Source organism: Alligator mississippiensis, chromosome 9 (genome assembly GCF_030867095.1).
Source record: "Alligator mississippiensis isolate rAllMis1 chromosome 9, rAllMis1, whole genome shotgun sequence".
NCBI classification, from domain to species: Eukaryota; Metazoa; Chordata; order Crocodylia; family Alligatoridae; genus Alligator; species Alligator mississippiensis.
Window position 1 is genome coordinate 60,658,395 of NC_081832.1, and position 13,071 is coordinate 60,671,465.

The window sequence follows — 13,071 nt, forward strand, 5'->3', positions numbered from 1 at the left end:
TGTGATCAGCAATTACCGTGGCAATGGCTGTTCCCAGGGCTTCTGCCCTGTCTCCCCGCTTCAGTTATGCTACTATGGCCTTTCCCGCACACCACAGCCACAAAACATGTCCTGTCAACTTGATGGCCCTTAGTACAAATGCACACAAATACTCTATGATGTGCCAAAGGACAAGGGCAGGAGAAACAATGTCTCCACTCTCCTCTAGTCCACCCATGATGCAAGGGCAGAGCAGACAGGCCTGTGCAGTTGACATTAAAATTGTTACCTGCACAAAACTACATCCACATAGTTCCAACTAGTTCAAGCAGGCCATATCCAATTTTGCAGTGAATGCATTGACTTCTGGGGACTTAGAAGGAAAAGAGCAAGAAGGCATTCAGCCAGCAGTTGTACTGGTTTAAACTCCCACTGTTGGCACTACGAGTCACCTTGGTCCAGTCAGGCCCCCATTTATAAATCTATTTAAACCCTGTCATCATAGTCTGAGAGGCTCTGGAGCACTGTGTAATTACCTGAGAATATGGAGACAGTGTTCCAAGGGACTGGAGGTGCCAGGAGGCCCAGGAGGGAGAGGAGACACAGCCCAGGGGAGAGAGGACAAGATGCAGAGAAAGAGAGAGAGATGAGACATGATTAACAGGAGACATGACTGGCCAGGATCACAGAGCAGTTCATTTTCTCCATGTTACAGTCCACTTAGCAGAAACACAGTCTCATTAAAGCTGTCAGGCACTGAGTGGACCTTGCAGAAGAGATGGCTCCATTGATGGGAAAGAACTAGCAGCCTACCCCACTACCTCAGCCTGGTCTAAAGAACAGAGGGGAAGCATTGGTCCTGCCTGGTTACTGCTCCAGGGGAGATGCCCAGTGGAGGAGACTGATGAAGCGAATGCTTTCTCCCCAGTCACCTGGGAAAGGGGAGAGAGAGCCCCCAGATTAGACCCTTCCTGGAGTCCTGTGTGTTCATGGTACCCTGGGCTGCACACTTACATCAACGCTCCAAGTATGATGTTCCATCCAGGAGGGTCCTGTTTCTGTCCACACTGGCGCCTAAGGTCAAAGGGACTTTTCCAGATTCAAAGTTTCAACCTGAGGTTAAGGCTGATGTTGTAACAGCCACAGGGTGTGCAGTAAGAGGCAACACCCACAGAGGGTGAGAAAGGGGAACGGTGGAGTGACCCTGAGAAACTCCATGAGGTCTCAGAGGTACTAACAAGGCTCCTCACAGGTGCTTCCCTGGGAGCTGAGGAAGCATGCGCAGCAAGACGCACCTAGGGCAGGAGATGCCAAAACCTCAAGGGCTCTTCATAGCAGGCTGGAGAGGCACCTGGCCTAGAGGAGCTTCCTGTGCTACCTTCCAGCTGCAGTCTCCATGCTAAGCCCCCAGGCGTTGGCGGTCTGGGCCACTGCAGGCCAGCTCTGCCTGCAGCACAATCTCCACGCAGCACTTGGCATTCTCTGTTTAGGGAAGGATCGTTTCCACTCGCATGTGGATCCAGTCCACAGATCCTCATGGGGCACCAAGCAACAGAATGAGAGTGTCAAGGCAGTGGTCACTGTCTATTATGCTCACAAACTGGCCATTATTGGACAGCAGACAGACACCCCTCAGTGAGAGGGCAGAGATGCAAGGCAGCTGGGGTCTACCCTTAGTCTCTCAGGTCTTGTGCTTATCCCAGTCAATGTCCTGATTTGCTCTTTGCCTATATCAATGCCAGACAAATGTTGACACCTTCATTGGGCTACACTTTGATTTACCTGTAAGAATCAGGCCCGCTACGTCTTGGTGCCCTGATCTGAGCCCAGGAGGAGGCAGACTGAACCCTCATGACCTGGCAAGAGCCTCTGAAGCTCTACTGAGAGGCACAGTCACTATTCCCTTGTTGGTGTTGAGGTCATGAACCACTAAGGGGCCTGGACAAAGCAAGGCTGGACAACTGGCATGTGAGGAACTGTGACTCCACTCTACCTGGGAGACTTCAGGGTACTTATGGGCAGCAGTTACAAAGGCCACTTTCAGAACCAACTCAAAGGGCCCAGTCCTGCCCTCAGTGCCTGCTGATCCTAGTGGGAACTGTGGGCACAGGATCAGGACCCTGGTCAAGTCCTCTTTTCTCCCCTCCTTCCCATTTAGCTAAGGGTGAAATTGCCTAGTAGCCCCAGCCTGTACCAGGAGGTGAGGCAGGGGCTGCTTCATGCTAGGTGCTGCCTCAGCACCACTCCACAAAGTGCTTCCTAGTGATCCCACAGACACGGCAGGCACCAATCCCCTCCATCTGCATTCTCCCCATCAGAAGAGGAAGCAGCAGATATTGCCTGTCCTACCCAGTCCCTGGCCACCTTGTTCTCTCTCATTTGGAACTGGGCACCTTGGGGAAAATAACTGCAGAGAAATTAGGTGTCAGGTCCTTAACAGCCAGCTTTTCAGCAGTGCCATTTGGTGCATAAGGAGCTCAGCCAGGCATAGAATGACCCTGCTGGAGATCTGCCCATTCCCCATCCTGGGATGGGGCTGGTTGTAGGGCTTCCCTTCACTCATTACATGGCCTGAAATGCCCTGGGATGCAGCTGAAGAAATTCCCTGGGGAAGTCATTTCTGCAGGGAGCCCTTTCTCTCCAGACCCCCTGTCGGTTGCTAAGTGCTATCTATGTTCATCCTAAATGGCTTCCCCCAGCTTGGCCAGAGCCATAGCTGATCCAGATTGTAATTGTCTGATGCTGTAGCTGATTTCTGGCTTTCCTTCACTTGACCCACAGTAGCATAGGTTGTCACCAAAGTTGTTCCATCTGGGCCAGTTACCAGATGACAGATCCTCATCAGCGATATCCAAGGTGAAATCCTGTTGTTTTCACCAGGTATAAATCTGAAGTGACCCCATTAACATCAGCAGAGTTATTTCAGATTCAGATCTGCTGAACCACAATTATCTGTGTCCCCCCCACCTCAGTCCTTGCCAGACTCTGAGGCCCTCTTTGGGCATGCGGAGACTCAGTACCTCCCCATAGCTATATCTCTCCAGCGTCTCATCCGATGTGTATCTGTGATAGGGCTCGTAGGAAATGAGGTCGGGACGCTGCACCTCGTAGATGGCTTTAATCTTGGGAAGAGCTGCCAGGTCTTTGTAATTAAGGATCTCATTATCCACTTTAGCCTGAGGAAAGGGAGAGATGGAGACAGAGACAGAGACAGAGAGAAAGATAAGGAGAAAGGGAGGAAGAAGGGGGAGGCTGGAATACACAGCGTGAGGTTAACAGACCAAAAAGAACCAGTGTGCAACCACAGGAAAGGGGAAAGGTCAGGAGATGTCTTCACAAGAAGCCATAAGTTCTCCCAGGAGAGAAGAGGCACCAGTGGGAAAGGGGCTGGAAGGGTAGTGGTGGTGAACAGCCTGTGAAATACTCTTCTGTCTTCAAAGGGCCTGCTGAGGCTAGGAGCTCCCCATAGCCCAAAGACTGGCCTGACCTCATGGGTGCTCCTTGCACTGAAAAGACATCTAATCTGCCCTCACCAGGGCATGCATAATGCCATTCCCCCAGCAAACCAGAGACTCAAGGAGGGGGGCACAGTCACCATGCTTTTTCTCCACCAGCAGACCTGTACTTACGCAGATGACTCTGTTGGGGGAACCAATACTGGAACCAGGGGGTGAGATGGAGGTTTCTGATGTTCTTCTGTGCTGTGTGAACGTGAAAGAACAAAGTAGATCAGAGGTCAAGTGATCTGCGACCTTCACTCATGCCATGAAGACAGGAGAGGGCAAAGAGACAAGTCCATCCTTGAGGTAAGAAGTCAATGGAGTCTCACTTGCTTATATCAGGGGTGAATTTTGCCCAAAATCTGATGACGGGACACTAAGAGGGCACTCCCAAGTCTCTGTGAGCATGCATGTGTGCACACACACACACTGGAACTACACTTTACACTCATATCCTGGAATGTGACTGTGAAGCTGTCACTGACAGTGTGGGGAAGTGCGGGACTGTTCTGGCTGATTTCCTGTGTCTGGAAAGGAGGGAGGGCAGACAGCTTTGATGGACCATCTGGTGACTGCACCCCTGGACTGAGGCATTTCTGCATTGTGTGTTTACTGTTTAAAAAGTGGGAACCAATAAACAAGATACTAAACTCAAATGAAAACCTGCCAAACCACCGAGCCTGGCTGGGCTCTCTGCTGGGAGGACCTCAATCTTCTCAACAGTGCCTCCTGAAAACAGTTATGGACCAACTACTGGCCTCCAAATGGAGGCCTGTCAATGATTTCCTGTGGGCAGAAGGATGGTGGCTGCAACATGGAGTCTCTGAAGGAAGACAGCATCCTGCAGGTTATGACTGGGTTGTAGAGAGCCCCCTTGCCATGGGAAGCAGGAGGCTGAGAGTGTGCTGACACTCAGACCAGGCTCTTGTGGGAAGTTTGGTGCAAAGAGTGGCTCTTGGTTTGCATGCCACCCTCACAACTCATCTCCAGACATGTGCTAGACCCCCCAGGGCAGTGTCAGGGGTATTTGTCTGTCACCCTGCACTGTACCCCCTGCCCCATCACCTCTCACAGACACCCCTTCACACACTGCCAATGTTCCAACTTACCTTCAGTTTCTTCTCTGCTCTTGCTGCCTGTTTGCAGATGGGGTGCCACACTTCAGAACCTGAAACCCAGCACAGCACAGGGTCAGAAGTTTCTAGTTCTCCAGGGGAGAGCCCAAACTACCTCTAGCAGTTGGAGCGAGACTTACCCCCATCACAACTCCCTTCAGTCCTGACCAGCAGCCTAGCCCTGAACCTCCACACATCTCAGTTTTGCCCTAAACTGCCCTGCTGTTCTAGCCCTGGACCCCTACTAGTGCTGATCTGCTGTGCTAGTTTTTGGGAACATTGAATTGCATGTCATGCATTGTTTAGCCTGTAAGCTGTGGGGGGCAAGGCCTGTGTCTCATGCAGTGCCAGGTACACTGTCAGCACCCAACAATGAATGATGTTGAGAATGGGCCTTTGAGGCCAGCGTGGGACCAGCAAATTCCTCTCGCTTGGGATGTAAATCCGGCTTACACCCAGGCACCATCCAGACCTCGCAATAGGGCCTCCCAGAAGGGACTGCCTTTTGACTAAGAATTTGGTCTGCCACATCACAGGCAGCTCTCCAATCCCAGTACCCCATATGTCACCATGCCTGCTCCCTGCACTAGGTGGGAGTGACAGCCATGCTGCAGTCTGCTCTTCCCAGAGTAATACAGACTCTTGAACTCATGCCTTGGCTTGTGTGGCTGAAAGCTCACCCATAATGTAAACTCACCCCCACCCACTCTGGAACTGAGCAGCAGAACATTAATTGGGAATGCAGCTTGGGCTCGTCCCCCTTGCAGCTCCTCTGATGCTCACCTCCCAGTCCTGGAATAAACTGTGAACTGTCAAAGCCAGAAAACCAGCCCCTGTCCCTCCCTCCCTTCCCTCCCTCCACCCACCTTTGGGTGGCACCTGGTGGGCCCATTGCCCCGCAGTGATGCTGGGCTGTCACAGGCCGCGTGCTGGGAGTGACAGCCAGGTGCACAGCCCTTAGATCACGCCTCTGCCTCCCCCACCAAAATGACAGGGCCTCTGCCAGGACCACACCAGCTGACAGTTCAGCATGACACTAATGGCACAGCCACTCCCCGGCGCTAAGTGCACAGAGGAGTCTGTCAGTCCCCAGCAGAGGGCTCCTGCCATGAATCCTGCGGTGTGAGGGCGGGAGGCACCCAGCCCTGCAATTACTCCTGCAAATCCACATGGGTAATCAATGACTCAGGGCAACAGGCAAGTGCAGGCTACCAAAGAGAAAACAAACCTTCCCTCTGAGCTCAAAATAGCCCCACAGGCAGCTCTAGGCAGGGCTGAGATCCTTCAAAGGCCTGTTCATTTGTTTCTTTTTAACCCAGATACCCATAATGGAAGCCTCAACCTCTTCAGGGCTACACTCAGTACAACCAGGAAACAGAGGGAGGTTAGTTTTCTGGTTAAGGAGCTAGAGCAGGGCCTGAGATATCAGGGTTCAGATGCCAACCCTGTCACAGACCCACTAAGACAGCCTGGGCACATCCTTGGTGCCATGGATTGTCCACATTTGCTTCTCAAGTTGGGAACCCAAATCTGGTGGTTACTTTTGAGACCATTAGTTTTATTCACTATGTACTGCAGCTTACCCTTCTATGAAATGGGGCTTTTTTGTTCCTGACCTGCCCTCACAGTGTGAGGGTTATTCTATGAAATGCATTGCGGTGCTGGATGCCACAGACATTCCTAGACAGACATGATGTGGTTCTCCAGCTGTAGGTGAGAATTCCTGGTACATACGTCTACTGCACCCTGGCAGCACTGATGAGGTTCATATGCAGTGCATGAGGGCATTGCTGAAAATGACTTTGAGTAAGGAAGAAGTTGGCCAAGAGGAATAACATTTACTCTAGTAAAATGTCTCTGAGAGGTCCTTGCTGTTCTCACAGCTTTTACTGGCTTACTGAACTGGAAACGGAAGAAAGTGGTAGTGAGCACAGGCTCTGCCTGGGCCTGGAAAGGCTGCTCCTTCCCCATCAGGAGCAACATTTTGTCTAAAGAGATGACTGCCAAGTGTCACGGAAGGACTGCTTGTGTGCCTGGACATAGCAGCACCTCTGCACTGCTGGACTTCAGGCACAGTGAGGAGGAAGCAACAGCTTATACCTGAGCAGTCTGTGGGGTGAACAGGTCTAATCTCCAGGGAGGAAATCGAGGCAGGAGATTCTCTGACATCTTATGAACACAACCAACCTGCATGATCCACATCTCAGCCACCCATTAGCTGGGCCTGGGTCTAGTGGTACAGCCATAGCATAGGGTACTTCCTGGGTTAGTCACCACAGGCATTGCAGTTTCCTCCACTTATGGTAGTAAGGTGACCTCTCTGCCTTCCTGCACTGCATATTTAAACCACAGGTCCAGTGACCATCTGCCAGGGGAGCCCAGCACATGGTTGTGCTCCCACTCCTGACATGCCCTGGAATCAGCAGATTGCCACACCAAGAGAGTGTTCATGGCCAGCATGTCCATACCTGTGAGATACATCTCCTCCCCTTCTGTGAACATCTGGTGGCAGCGGACACATCTGGCACAGGTTGGGTGGTAATGTTTCCCTCCTGCCTGCAACAAGCGGAGAAATCAGGCATCTAAATGGGCAGAAATTGCTGAGCTGCTTTTTCCACTTTTCTCCTGGGTCTGAGCTGCCAAGTATCCTTCACACTCCTCACAGGGAAGAAGTAAATGGCAAAGTACAGCAAAGAGCCTTGACAAGTGACCACACAAGTTGACCCAGCCCCAGGAATGTTTGGGAATTAACATCCTCCTAACCATGATGCATGAAGGGAACCAGAGCCCCAGGTCCCACTTCCTCCAATCAACCCATTCATAAGGTACTCAGGTAGCACACACCATTGTCAAGCCAGTCTGCAGCCTTCTGCACTCACTTGGCATTGTAGGAAGTGACCATCCACAAAACAGGACTGCAGAAAATCAGGGCCAGTCAGCTCAAATCCAACTAACTAGCCACTCCAGCCTTCAAATCTTGACTTTGGCAAGTGTAGTGAATAACTGGCAATGACTTACTGTTCAGCTACCTCATGTAGGAAGGGATCCAGGGGCTTCCTTGAGGGTCAGAGATTACATGTGGGGATTGGTGGAGCTTCCTAAGCACTACAGCCATCTTTTCTGGTGTGTCTCAACATAGCACTCTTTTGGTGCTGCAGGAATGTTTTCTGTGTCCAACTTCCCAGTGTATCTTCCTTGTACCTGTCATTGGCCCTGTCCAGCCCCAGGGTGGGAGGCTGCACTAAGGGGTCACAGCTATGACCTATCAAACGAAAGCCACAGGCTCCTATTTTGCAAACCAACCCTGGGATTTTGACTACCTTCTGAAAGCACCAGGCATCTCACAGTGCAGAGGGAACCCAAGGCTTCACTTCACAGCCCCCTCCTACCACAGGAAAGCCAAGGCGATTCCCACTTGATTATTTCTTCCCTGCCCTCATTTCTCAAGACTCTTCCACCAGAGAAACTTTCCTGCCCCCTTCCGTGCCAACCATGCCCAAACTTCAGCTGTAACAACCTGCTATTTCCCCAGTGGCACGTTGCTGGGCTGTTCCCCTTGCCCTTTGACAAGGATAATAGGTTTAATTGGTAGCTTGTTTCCACTCAATGTGTCTGTTAGAATTTCAATTACAGGCTCGTTTTCTGGGCTCTGGAGCTCACAGGCCGCAGTTGGATCCAGGCAGCACTGAAACCCGGTCTGTGCTGTACAGTGTGTAACCCCTGAGGGACATTTTATGATAATAATATAAGAGGGCGAAGGATTATTTAAAGCTGTTAAGGGAATGAAGGATGGGGAGGAGTCTGCAATTTTCTAGGGGCACAGTTAACTTGGATACAGTATCAGTCTGAACCTGGGAGAGTCCAGAGGAAAAGGAAATCATTTGCTACAAGGGGGGGGATCAAGAAGAGGACTAGCGAGATTATGAATGGGGAACTGCTAATCACACGCAGAGCTTTTCATGGTACCAGCTTAGGCTATGGCCACCTGAGGGGAGAAGCAACGCTTGAGGCATAAGCCTGGAACACGTCACACCCTGGCAGCTGCAGGCTGTGCACTGACAGGCAGGCATTTGAGAGCGTGAGAAAATTGACCGTGATTCATCCGGGGTAAATTTGTTACTGTTTGGGGTGGGGACGCATCACTTCAGCATCATGTGCTTGCAGCTTTTTTAGCCTGTGGCAAAACAAGCTGTCCTGATGTAACCCATTTGTGTGCCCACGGCCCTACCTGGGAATGCGTTCCCACTCAATGGCTCCTAGCAGCTCTGCATGAAATGAGAGGGTGATCAGCACTGCATCAGGCACCTGCTTGGCTGGCCTTTGCTGGCTGTCCCTGCGTGATAGGCTCACCAGCATGCCATGCAGACCAAACTCCCCTCAGCAGGGAAGATCAGTAGGTGTTGGCAAGAGCCATGTATGGGGAAGCTCACTCTGCTGCTGTCCACACTGCCTGCAATCCATGGAGCTCAGTGGGTCCGACTGCACATGGAGCATCCATTTCTTATCCATATCACGTTCACGTTCACTCCCAAAGGAAAAGACAGATAGAAAAACCACTTGTAGGACTCATTGGGGAGGAGGATCCTGTACTCACAAAGCAAAAGAACTAACAGCTTGCTCTAGTTTCATCAAAGTTTGTGGGACTTTCCATTGACTTCAGTGGGAATTGGATCAATCCCTAAGAAAACAAGGATAGTTTACGCCCCTGATGAGATTCCACCACAAGGATTTTGAGGTCAATATATCACATTTAAGCATATTGCAAATTGGAAACAATCTCTTCAATTGTTCCCAGATTATACACCCTCTCAGCCTGTCCCACTTCGGAAACCACAAATCTACCCCTTTGGATCTGCCTACAGCTTGAGATGTATTTCCCATTGTTCCTAAAGCCATGGCTTAGTTTACTCCAGACACTTTGCAGGGGATAATGGGAGGTTGTGGGGTGGGCATAGTTCATCTGTGCAGATGCAAGAAATACAGTCAAAGAAGGCCAAGGTACTCACCATCTAACCACTGGTCATACCATGCTGACCACACCTTTGGCTGCTGCAGTGCTATTCTACCATGCCCCCTCCGTGACAACAGGTCACAATGATGGAGCTTTAGATAGTGATCACAACCCAGGGTGTAAATAAATCATTTGAGACATCAGCAACCACAGCAACTCCCTCAATATTTCATGACAGTTTTCAACCTGGGATTGGACCTCGAAGTGCTAATCCCTGTAGCCCGTGGAATTTGCCCAGGGAGTTCTACTGTGGAAGGATCAGGCTCTAAGTATCTACAGGTAGACAGGTATGACATCAGCTGATAATAGGCCATCCTTTGATGATGACCCTGTGGTGGTGTCAAAAGAGCTGCCATCACAGAGGAAATGAGGCAGCTAATCCCACTGAATGGAGCCAAATTTTTACAGGCTTTGAAAACATTAGGGGATCAAATGCCTGCCATTTCAGGTGTTTCCATTTGTAGATGTCTGAAGTCATCTAAAATTATAGACACCCTTTGAAAATTATGACCTAACCTCTTCTCTGTCAAGGCCTGGGAAGGTCACAAAGGAGATGAGTTTGGAGTTCTGATCTTCTCAGGTAATAGCTGATTTCTATAGCTCAAACCCTTCCACATTCTGGCTCACTGGCTACCACTATACAGGAGGAATGTAAGACTGCTATGACAGAGTGACACATTAAAGGACAGATGCATGCTAGAAGAGCTGAAGCAGGGTGGGCTAGAAGAGGACATGCCCTGGTCAAACTGGGTTAGACCCCAAGATGGGAATGGAAAAGGAGAATGCAGTGTGGGATTGAGACAGCTGTGCTGTGAGGGACCACAGGACTGACAAAGGCTAGAAACCTGCAGGTCATTTGTCTGGGAGTACCTACACTACACCCCACAATACAGACCATCTCCACTGAAATACTGACCTCAGAAAAAAGAACCCTCCTTTCCTCTTCAAGGAGAGGAAATTACACTTCAGAACCAGATGCAAACATTGTTTGCTTGTTATTGATTAAAATTACAGCCCCCATAAAAGCCTGAGAGATGCTGTGAGTGAAGAGACCTGTTCATTATTACCCAAGGTCCCTTAAAGACTCATTAATCATTCAAGGCTGACTGCACAACTCCTAGTCATTTGGAAACCCAAAGGCTCATGGGATAGCATAAAAAGGCTCATTAAGACCTAAAATTATTTAAAGGAGACTTCTGTTTCAAATGCTGTCAGAGAAGATAGCAAAAGCTGAATGCTTCACAGGGAGGAATTCAGCATGGGTTCTTGAGTGTCCACCTTAACTGAGTGTGATTGCCGCTGCCTAGCCAGATAGCCAGAATGAGTCTCTTCCGAAGAGACACGGGATTGCTGAGGGGCTGGGGTCAGATTCCACAGCATGACTGAGCTAGTTCCCTGGGATAGGCCAATAATGCTATAGGGTACACGGCACCTCCCTCCCTTTGCTGCCTTCACTGCACAGTACATCAAGCTCCATTTCAATACCTGGAAGAAGGTCACATGCAAAGTCTACCCAGACGTGCTCAGAGCCCAAGTGATTTATGTCCAGCCCATTTGCTCACTGGCACAGGGAGGTTCCCTTGTCTAGACTCAGTGTCACCACTGAGATCTGAGCTTGTGAGACATATGGCTGACATTCAGAGACCTGCATGACATTACAGGATTCATTTTGACATCTTGCTGTGGGGCACAAAAGGGTCCTTATCCCCCGCCTGCAGCTGGGTATGCTGAGGCATAGACTTGTAGTAGAGGTGGATGTGAAAGGTGGCATCAGTTACTAATAGATGATATGGTGTAACAGGGGTAAATGTAGCCAATAAAGAGGGAGTAGAGGGGAACTGCAGCACGAAATACAACCCCTGGGATGGATGTTAAGAAGATGTAAGTTAAGGTATCCTCTGGTTCTCTGAGGAGTCTGCGTAACAGGCTCCAGAGATGATGGATCCCCCTCCTTGCAAGACAGTGAACTAGGTAATGTATGGTCCTATGCTGGCTGCAACCTTTCCCTCCAACTCAGCCATGGTGAAGGGAAGGTACCCAGGAATGAGTCAGCCAGCCTGCAGTCCTCTCAGCTCCATTTCCCATTCAGACACCAGGACCCAGAAACATTACAAGAATGGTTTAAAATTGGCCATGGTGTCTGAACACCACTCCAGCATTACCTAAAAATCCCAACATTTTTCTTCTCGGGTAGGGGTTTTTCTCTTTGCCTTCTGTGCCCTTAGGTTGCTCTTGGGTTATACTTCCTGGCTTTCTTCTGAAAGTGCAAAGGCTAGAAACCTGTTTTTGTTAAATCACTAGAAATCAAGATTCTCACAGAATCCCGTGACTCTAGAAATGGGGGCATAAAGAAAAACACCAGAAAGTACAAGGCTGCCAACACCAGAACTGTGCACAAGACACTCCCTCCCACTTGGGGATTTAGTAGGCTGACCATGCAGACAGCCTCCGATGGTCATACCTATCGCAAGGGAATATTAACCACGGTCCTGCTGGGAACTGCTGTCATCTCAAAGCACTCAAATTGTGGCAGGCCACAATTGGTACCTGAATGAGGAAATCCAGCTGTAGATGGACAGGGGCTTCTCCAAGGCTACCAAGTCAGGAGGGTGGATCTGGCAGTCCAGCCCCAGCCCTAGTCACTGTGTTTGTCTCATCCCAGCTAGTCCTTGATTTGCCTTCTGCACTAGCAGTGCAACCTGAATAATGGTAGGAGATCATTAACCACTTCACCACTGCCTGGTGTGTTCTAGTGCAGGTCAGCCTGAGGCATCCAAACAACTGAAATCCCCTTCCATGATCGGTGCTGTCCTGTTCATGCCGGGTAGGTGGGGCCCAAATGCCTTCCTGGAGATGCCTCCCCCTCCTTCGTGCTTTGCACATGCAGCTTGCTAGGGTGACAGAAAGAATGGGAGCACAGAAAAAGGAGCCACTGGGATCCTTCTGTGGTTTTGTGGTACTTGCACCAAATCCCCATGGAAGGGAGGGAGGGATCTGTCAAAGGATCAGACCCAGAGTTCAGCACAGTTTGGCCTACTGAATCCCTGTTAAAAGAACCATGTAGCACTGCTCAGATACCTTCGGCTCTCTCATATCATTTACATACACTGCTGCTGCACCTTTAGCTTTTCCCTGACTCCTCTGGGTGCCTGCAGCCTTCTAGCTGGCTCACTCCACCCTCCCAAGAGGGTGGCTAGCAGGATGCTTGGCTCAGACCCTGGTATTGCTCCTTGCAGGCTGAGCACCACAGCTCCTTTCCTCTACTAGCACATGACTAGCAGCCGTGTTGGATTTGTTGCCACGGCAACAGACAGGGTGGGTGGGCAGGCTCTGGAGCACTTTAGGTGAATGTATTGGGGGAAAGCATCTGAGAAATGTGCCAGTGTCATAGTGTCACCAGGAGGGCAGGTGCTGTAATTGATGGTTACAATGGTTACAATACACCACTGCAGCTGAGTTGCATCAG

General features: G+C 50.3%; 1 protein-coding gene across 11 annotated transcripts in view; it reads right to left on the bottom strand.

Moving 5' to 3' along the window:
• Positions 1 to 13,071, bottom strand: part of ABLIM3 (actin binding LIM protein family member 3) — a 105,090-nt gene that overhangs the window by 17,750 nt on the left and 74,269 nt on the right. For 8 of the 11 annotated variants that reach the window (XM_006278048.4, XM_059733509.1, XM_059733508.1 and 5 more), the window contains 5 exons: positions 7,063 to 7,150; positions 4,589 to 4,647; positions 3,609 to 3,680; positions 3,000 to 3,155; positions 516 to 545 (listed from right to left, as the gene is read on the bottom strand). In XM_006278048.4, coding sequence (XP_006278110.2) covers positions 516 to 545; positions 3,000 to 3,155; positions 3,609 to 3,680; positions 4,589 to 4,647; positions 7,063 to 7,150 — 405 coding nt within the window. The remainder of the gene's footprint in view (positions 1 to 515; positions 546 to 2,999; positions 3,156 to 3,608; positions 3,681 to 4,588; positions 4,648 to 7,062; positions 7,151 to 13,071) is intronic. The other 3 variants (XM_059733515.1, XM_059733514.1, XM_059733513.1) reach the window with 2 other exon arrangements.